General features: G+C 31.0%; 1 protein-coding gene across 1 annotated transcript; it reads right to left on the bottom strand.

Annotated features, from left to right (window-relative positions):
* Nucleotides 1-503: 503 nt before the first annotated feature.
* On the bottom strand, nt 504-4314 carry LOC110796694 (pectinesterase 1-like). Its single transcript, XM_022001771.2, has 5 exons — nt 4079-4314; nt 2947-3295; nt 2062-2268; nt 1722-1963; nt 504-998 (listed from the first exon to the last, which is right to left on the bottom strand). The coding sequence occupies exons 1-5, from the start codon at nt 4213-4215 to the stop codon at nt 839-841; spliced, it is 1095 nt and encodes a 364-aa protein (XP_021857463.1). The 5' UTR covers nt 4216-4314; the 3' UTR covers nt 504-838.
* Nucleotides 4315-9895: the final 5581 nt, after the last annotated feature.

Below are 9895 nucleotides of genomic sequence, written 5' to 3'. Positions count from 1 at the left end.
GCACTGCACATGACCCGTAAAAACGAATATTTTTTAAAAAAGTACATTTTTCCTCCAATATTCCCCTATAGCTAAGTTCTGAAAACATTAAAAAAAAAAAAAAAAAACTCCCCTTTTCCCTGCCATCATCCAAATGTCGAGGAAGGAGAAGCAACAAGGAGAGAAAATATGAGTTTTTTTTTATATGTTTTATGAAGTTAGTTAAGGGGGGAATTTTTGAGGGAAAAAAAATTAAAAATAATATATATTCGTATTTACATGTCACGTGTAGTGCACGTGCTGGTCAACGCCGGAGAATTGAGTTTGACCGCCGGAAAATGGGCATTGGTCCTTATTCACAACAAAAAAAAAAAATCTTATTTGGGTGTTATCTCACAACTTTTTTTTAAAAGGTCATTTTTCACAATTTTTTTTATTATAAAAGGTCATTTCTGACAAAAATTTCTATAAAATAAACAACAAATTAGATAAGAACTAAATAATGTGAAATAGTTAAAATAATAATTCACGTAAAATAATTTGAAATAGCTTTAATCAAAAGTAAAAAATGAGAGCATATTTTTTGGGTTCTTAAGCTCTCCTTGTTACACAGTTTTTTTTTATATATAAATAGTATACTTAAACAACATATATATAAATCTTCACCAAATTTTATTTCTAAAGGGAAAATCTATACCAAATTATTAAGTACTCTATATCGTACCAACTCATTTTAGTATAACATAATTATATTTGTGTAGAACACATGGCACCATTATTAAAATGGGTATATGGATTTATCAAGTATCCTTACTACAAGACAATTTGTCCCTAACTTTCACTACTAGCTTAATAGACTTCACAACTTTGGAGGTGGAAGTAACCATTTTTCCGCATCAATATATTTTAAATTGATGAATGGTTTAGCCTCTACTTCTGTCAATTTTTTGGTGTATGGAACCCTTTTAGTAAGTATTGCACCAGGACCTGTGTTCTTGTACTCTCCAAAGTATATAACCCTAAGCACATAAAATTAAAGGATATCAATTCTTTAATAATGAAATGTATTTTAGGAGAAATAAATGCAACCACCAATATCTAAACACTTCATGAAGGAAAAATGATTATGTGTAGAGTTATGGAAATGTAAATAAGAATTACTTAAAAATATGCATAACGAAAAAAAATAGTATTTAAAGGCACCAACATTATCAAATAAAATATGTATTGTGTATTATACTTTTTAGTATCGTAGTACAGTTTGGTAAAAACAATTTTTTCGTGATTGAGATTTAAATGTTTAACTTGATACAAATAATAGTATATACTACCTATAAACAAAATGATTATTAAGGAAATATTTTATTTTTAAGTTCTATGGAAAGATATAGGTAATTATTTTTTCTTTTTTTTTGTATAACTTTCTCTATAATATATAATATTAGAAGAAATGAATATAAAATTAAAGTATCATACTAATAAATAATTAAAACTTATAAATTATTCACAGTTATCGTATTCAAAACTCTTTTCCATTGATAAGTATTGAATTGAAAAAAGCTAATTCTTAGAACCAAGGATAATTTATCTTTAACAATATCGATCATATTTATGTATTTAACTAAAAGTTTGTACCAAACTTGTTTTAAATATAAAAAATATATTTTTAAAAATATTACCAAACAACAAGTATGGGATTAGAGATTTTTTATAGAAAAAGTAAAACGTGAAAGGATATTTACTTTCTTGATGCTGGATTGTAGTGGTCATCCCAACCCGCGGGTTTGATGACATTACTTATGTCACAATACGAGAATACAGTAATTGATTCTCCATACCATGGCCTGCCTAAGTATCCATGACCACCTGTTCCAGTCACCGGACAATGGACAAATGAGTATCCAGCATCTACACTTGGATTTTTCCTTGCGTGAGCAACAATAAACGCTTCAAGATCTCCCGAAAGAACATGAAGCTCAGTATTCTGTTAATATATTATATAACGTTTTTAGTAAGCACAACATTGGAATTTACAATTAACTCTTTTTTAATATTATTAATAAGGCGTGTGAATATTTTTACCAAATATAGAGTTTTGGCTTCCCCAAATATAAAATCAACAGTTCCTTCAATATAGCAATCCTTGAAGAAATGTTTTCCTTTGTCATCACAAACAGTGTCTTGAAATCCTATAAATTTACAGTTATAAAATGATGCTTTATCACCAGTTATTCTCAATGCAACAGCTTGTTGTCCCTTCTTCTTGCCAGATGGCCTTGGAGCAGAGTTCTACATTATTTCCAAATAATATATGTAAAAACAGTTAGTTAGGTTCTTATAAAAACTTAAATCCTCATTTACAACACATGGAGTTTTTTATTTTATTTTTTGATATGTTTCTGACATTATATTCTTTTATTTAAATTCAAAATTGTTTATTATAATCCAAACAAATCTTAATCTATTAGTTATTAAAACTAATTTTAAACTTGTAATAAAAACTTTATTCATATCTAATATTCAAATAATTATTGTGCTGTAGTAAAAAAAATTCAAAAAAATCCCTGGCATTTTAATCCTCATTAATTAAGTCAAACTATACACCATTTATAAATATTGACTTATACTTAAATTATTTTTTTTAAAAGAAACTCACTTTTGATTGCTTGTAGACAAAGGATTTTTCTTGTTATGACGAGGGAAAGCTTGTCTGAGGTTCGCATGAGACCAAATTTGTCTCACTAGTTGAACAAGATTATATATTTATGTCTAAAGGTAATTAATCTTAAGTAACTTAAATTTGTATATTCATTAACGATGGAAATATATAAATTTGAAAGAGTCGTCTAAAATATCATTTATAAAAAGTCAAATAAAATATTACTCCAAAAAACATGAATTTCATACCTTTTAAAACATACTTTAAAATATAAAAGATGTGAGCAAAGTAAAAGAAGGGTTGCATACCGAAACAATTATATTTGTAGCAACAAAGTAATCGGACATTACAATCAAGGTTGCACTGTCTACTGTCCCATATTCACTAGCTGTACCAGAAAATGTTATAGTTGGCATGTTCTTAGGATCTGTTCCATAAAACGTCACATATGCCTTAAATCTATCGACTTTCACTTTTTCCCTATATTCACCTGGTCCAATTTTTATAATTACACGTTTAGTGTTTCCTATCTTAACATGCTTTACAGCATCAGATATTGTCTTAAATTTTCCCGTTCCATCTTGTCTAACTTCAATAATTTCTACTCCATCGCTCTCTGCTTCCACTAAATTCTGATCTAATTTTCCTTTTTGTAGGCTGTAAAAATGCAGAAAAATGAAATTAATGCGATTATATGGGAAATGAATCACTTTTACATGGTTGGTTAATAGAAAAACATATTAAAATGTAGTGAAAATAAAATCAAAAAAATTAAAATTAAATGTTATCAAAGAGATAACAAAAAGACTATATTGAAACGAAAAAACTAATAAAAGAAATAACTCAATAAGGAAAGAAGACCAACATTTAAGAACGGGAGGAGTAGTAAATAAATTAAATTCTTAGGCTAAAAAAAATTCAATAATTTTATGAGTATGATGAACTTTGAGTTGAAATTTAAATGGTACTTAAGAACGTAACACTAGATTTTTAAAAAGAACACTACATTACCACATACTAAATCCATCCTTTAATATTCTTTGTGATTACTATTTATACAGACTCCAATACCATTTTTAATATTAATTTACCCATATTTACACGTGAATTTTATATTATTTTTTAACTAAAAAGTTATATTCTCAAGGTAACAATAAAGTCGAATTTAACATATCATACATATAATTTTTAATATAGCTAAGACTGAGAATTTAAGGTAATAGATTTAAAACTTTGGATAAAAATTATAAATCGTAACGAAAACAAAGAAACGGAGTAACACTACGTAATAGTATCACATGTTTAAATAATGCATTAAGAAACTAATATTCTTTCCGAGAATCATTTAAGTTTTCAAACACATCATTTTTTCCTCTAATATCTTTTGGAATAAAAGAAATAAGGAACAAATTTATTTATCGTAATATAAAAATATTATACCTTACTGGCTTGACTACATTTTTGAACCAAGTATTAATATCCGCTTTTTTGGCTGGAATTTCAGTTTGTGCGGTTGTAGTAAAAATTACATTGACAAGAAGAAAACCTGCCAAAATATTTCTAAGTTGTCTCACCATTTCTTTATTTTATAAATAAATCTCTATCTTTATTTACCTTGAATTTTATTCGTTAGTTTCATATTAAAGAATATATGTTTTATATAAGGTGAAAAGTAGAAAATATTGAGGAAAATAACTCCCCTCCATACAAAAAATGGTTATGTTAAAGGAATAAATTTAGACTAATATACCTATATTAAGAAAATAAATAAATTTGAAATTGATTTACATGCACAATAAAATTTCAATAAGGATTTAAATTAGGGGATTTATGGCATTATTCTTTTTTTACCTAAGGTAGCAATTGCTTACTAAATTTGAGTTTTTATAATTTCTTCTCTTTTTCAATAACTTGTGAGGGCAATAAAATATCAACCATATAATAAAATTTTCCTCAAAATTTGAATAATGGATGGCTGACAATTTGTCATCTGTGTTGGGTTGAATTTTAGTAATTGATGGGAACGATCCTTATAGGTGAGATACATTAAAGAAAACTTATAATTATATTCTCATCATGTAGGGGAATACAGTTAAACATACATAATATGTGCGGAACATCCCCAAAGCCAAGAAACATGTATAAAGCACAGTTTAAGCATACTTACATTTGAAACGTGTTTTCCCGAGTATAGTATCAACGAACACGAACAAAGAACTCCACTTGTCGTTCCTCTATTTGATTCACCGACACGTTCAGATCTGTCTTGATTATTGTAGCTTAGACAACGCACAAGATAGTTTGCCTTTCAAGATAGTTTGCCTTACAAGGTCGTATCGTATAATACGTTTTTCCAAACTAATTCCCGAAAAGCTATTAAATGAATTTCCGATTCATTTAATCCGGTGATCTGTTACATGTAATTGGTGTGACCTTATAGGTTCAGTCAAGAGTAAGTTATGAGCCTAATATAGATTAGAACTCACTGATCAGAAGCATTGCTCCAGCTAGCTGTTCCGATCACTTGATCTTACTAAATTAATTGTTCGCAATTAATCTGAACCTTGGTATTAGACTTAATGCACCTTGGGTGAAGGACATATTTCCTTCAGTCTCCCACTTGTCATTCAGACAAGTGTTCATTCACATTCCTTTGTCGCTTAGTGTTACTTGTTGAACATAAGGTAAGATCCAAGCCATCCTTATTAGGTCCAGAAGTGTTTCTCGGATTACAGAGCTCAACTATTAAACTTTTTTACAGAAGGTTAAGCCTTAACCATTCTGAGCACGGCCATGCATTTTCACAGTATCTATGTAATACCCCGAATTTTTAAAACTTGATTAATTATGCTAAATTATTTTTATTTAGCTAAAATCGTTTTAAATCCTAATTTCAAACTTTATTTTAATTAACGAAGTTTTATTGCGATTAAGTATTAATATCGTTACACGATTTATTTTTCAGATTTTATAATTTAGTTTTTATTCGAGCATAAACTACATTTTTAAATCCTGTTTATTTCGAATTTTTAATAATTTCGGAACGTTCTTATTTTATTCGAAAATTTAATTTATTTTATGTTATCGATATTTTACAAAAGTTATTTGAAAATCTGATTTTAATTAAACATTCCTATTTATATCAATTCCTAAATGTAGCAAAGAATTTTCAGAAATTTTCCTAACTAAGTGAAATTACTAAAATACCCCTAAAGAGCAAATATCCAATTTTCTTCTCTTCCTTGCTCTCCACGTACAAAGTAAGGAGGAAATTTCCTTCCTTCCTTCTTCCCTCATTTCAGTCTCCATTCAAAGCAAAAACCAAGTTTGCTTCTTCCACTTCATCCTTTACAAATTCAACAATTTCAGAATTCAATTTCAACACAAGAGACCAATTTCACTTCCTTTTTCCCTCTTCTCTGATTCAAGCAATCAACCACCACCGAATGCCGTTTCCACCATCACCACCGTGACTGCCATAGACCCCACCACAACCTCCCAGCACCACCACGCACTCCCTTCGCCACCCCCACACCACCTCCCCTGCCTTTCCCCTTCTCGGCTTCCTCTCTCCCCTGCCTTTCCCCCTCCCTGCCTCTCTTTTCGCTGCAGCACCACGCCCACCACCGTCAGATTCACCCCCCTTTCTGTCCCCTTCCGTTTGTCTCACCGCTGACCAACCACCCAGAACCACCGCAGATATTCTCCGCCCCCAAAATACCCCGGCGAACGACTGCTGACCGGAAACACCCCTTCCCCTGCTTCCTCTGTTCGCTCAACCATTTTCCCCCTTCTTAGCTGTTTCGCCGCCGCGAAACCAACCCCACCACCTTCGTCGTCACCAGCGCAGACTTGCGACGCCGGAACACCGAACCGAGCCACCCAGGCCGCCGCCTAGCCTCCCCTCTTTCCTCCCCTGTTCGTGCCCTGTTTCGCACCCCCTTCCCTCTTTGGTCGACTTTCAGAAAAACCAAAAACTAAAATGCCTGATCTTGTTTGCTTGCTTTAATAAACCCAAAACAAAGCTGGCCCAATTCTAAACTCTTGGGCTTTTGGTAAGACAATTATAAATTTTCAGATTTCAATTAATCAATATTTATATTATAATTAATTTTTACTATATAATTATTTACTAATAAAATTACTTATTGTTTTTCAGGTTTAATTATTGATTACAAAAAAAAAAAAAAAAATTACTAGCTTTATAAATCAAAAATGGAATTTAATTTTTTTTTATTTTATGTAAATCGATTTATGAAATATATATATATATATATATATATATATATATATATATATATATATATATATATATATATATATATATATATATATATATATTTCGATTTAAATTTCGTTTAATAATATCTTCGTTAAATTATAAAATTATATTTTTTTATTAAAATTCATTATAAATTCATTATGATTTATAAAATATCGATTTGAGATTATTTATCGTTTCAATAACTAATTCATTGATTTAATATTCTGAAAGAATCGGACTTGAAGCTCAGGACGAACGATCCATCGAACAGGAAGTATAAACTACTGTTGAGGTAACATCTATTGCTAACACACACAAGCCCTTTATGAAATGTGTTTTATGAAATTATGAAATGTGTTTATAATGATATGTTTTTATTGGATTGTGGGATATGAAATGTATTTATAAAGTGTGTTTTATGCATGATGATATTCAAATGTGTTTATTAATGATTTTATAAGAATGATGTTATGAGTTACGAATAAGATACGAAACATGATAAATTAAAGTGTAACAGGTTCTGGCAGTTAGTGGGGTTACTATTTCTAGGTCGTGCACGTACCGCCGTATCGCGGGACACCCAACAAGGGAGAGTGCTCCTTGAGGGTTACCGCAAGCTAAAAAAAGAAACTAATTAGGTACGGGCGTATGTCCAACAAGGGAGAGTGCTCCTTGAGGACTATCGCAAGGTGGGAGACGTCCCGCAAGGCTAACTTGTCAGTTACCAAGTAAAATGAAGGTTTTATGAAAGATAATGGGAACTATTAAAGTTTCAAGTTATAAATGATGTTTTATTATAATGCATTTATGAAAGTGTTTTACTATGTTCTATTCTCCCTGATTGCAAAGTAAGTAAAATGAATTGAAATGAGTTTACGCTGTTAGGGTAGTATATTACTGGGCCTCGGCTCACGATGTTGCTTTTGTTTTAGGTACGAAGAAGATCAGGGGATGCCTTAGAGTGAGGATGCAACCATCAAATTCACGATCAATGCTTAATAAAGATAATCATGTATCACTAGTAATAATGGATGAACAAATTAAACTCTAAGTCAAATTTCAATTATTGAGTTGGATTTTAATATTTATGTTTAATCAATGTTAGGAATATTTATTAGATTTCATTTAGATTTCGATGTAAATATTAAAGAATTAATCGAAGTGAAGTATAATTACTGTTACTCATCAGTAGTCAGTAAATGTAAAAAGGTTATGTCGCCTTGTATTTCCCACGAGGGAAATACGGCATGTGACGCTCCGACTAAATTAGGGTTTCCGCTGCTAATTAAAGATAATTAACCTAATTAATGGTGTTTAGAAGTCGGGGTGTTACAATCTAACTCTCTGAGAGGCCTTGTTACAAAACAATACCATATCCTATCAAAGATAGGAGGAAAATCCATTCTTGCAATCTATGAACACTCACTTTGATTCATAGTACGCCCAATAACTGCTTTTTTAGCCTCCTTTTACGGTGCGACTTTAGCTAGCATTAGAGCGAACTAATTCTCAAACGGCATAATTACTTATGTTCTGAGGAATGGTTCTAATCACCATTAATGAGAACTACTTATTATATGACTTTAATCTCTTAAAGTGTTCTCATGGCCAATCCGATACAAGATCCAATAAGTATCTATGCAAAAGATTCTGACATCCAGTCAATCTAGTTCAAGAAACCGAACTACAAATCTACTTGCAATCTAATCTTCATTAGTCATTGGTCGTCCACCTTTCAATGACTTGGATTAGGGATCCTTTGTGAGTTCAATATTCAAGTTCACTTATGGGTGTTTCTTTGTCGAAGAATCCATCTTGACATCCCATTTGAATGTTTTGAATCACATGGACTTATCATTTAATACTAAACCAAGATTAAATGATCTTGAAATGTAGTTTCATAAATGATAAATGTTCAAACCAAATGCTTACCAATTTGTGGGCCTCTAACCCAAAATCAAGCATTTAATGTTTTACAGATATAGGCCTTTCACCCAATACTTAAAACATTCATGGAACTCAAACTTGATTCCGTTTCCGCATATGAATGTTGTCTCTCATTTAATGCAGAGGTTTAGTTTATCATACTTTGCTATTCTTAGCATCCTTTCTATCGAAAGCCTTTCGATGTAAGATGAAAAGATATTTGAATATGTTTATCGAATGATCTAGTCTTTCGTTGCTGTTAGAATGATTCTCATATTCAAAATAGAAAATTATCCAGATAGCAGACTTGTGATCAACCTGAGTTCATTGAAGAACTCCCACTAGAAAAAATTCCCTTTCATTGCTTCTTAGGCAATAATGAATTCATTTCAATTATGTAGATTTGCAAATGATGCCATCCTTTGGAATACTCCAACCAGTTCACAGAGATGTGGGAGATACATCTTTCAACTGAGAACTTGGAAACTAATCATTAATTCAGTTTCCTATGCATCACATATGGTTTAGAACCTATGTTACCACCTTTTAATCACGACGCCTAATTGCCCGTGTATGTTTGTGGTTTGCCTAACAACAAGATTCAACTTTTGCTTAGGCAAATACATGTAGCATCAAAACTTTAGTTCATCTTCACTTCCTCTTATCAAGTGCTCATCCTACATATCCAAATGTGTTGGATGTTCTTGATATTGTTCTAATGATCTTTGATCTAGATCAATAGAGATTGGTATAAACTCGTCACGATCTAATGCTCACGAGTTATCTTGGCGATCTATATATCACATCATACATGATTGATTGTAATGCAAAAACCATTCGCATTTTAAAATCTATCCATGTAACTTTTATCTTTATTCTGTTTCAAGAGATACTGAATCTTGCTAAAATCTTGGCATTGCCATGTGATATAAGGTGAAGGCACCACTTCAAGGTCCTTCATGTTTAAATTTAGTGATAACAGCCTAACTTTATACTTAGTTAAAGCATTCATTACTTAGATTTACTCATATGGGTTGAGAGTCTCTTTTGAGTCTCTCAATTGTGTT

Source organism: Spinacia oleracea, chromosome 1 (assembly GCF_020520425.1).
Source record: "Spinacia oleracea cultivar Varoflay chromosome 1, BTI_SOV_V1, whole genome shotgun sequence".
In the NCBI taxonomy this organism is placed as follows: domain Eukaryota; kingdom Viridiplantae; phylum Streptophyta; class Magnoliopsida; order Caryophyllales; family Amaranthaceae; genus Spinacia; species Spinacia oleracea.
This window is presented reverse-complemented; position numbering and strand designations above follow the sequence as displayed.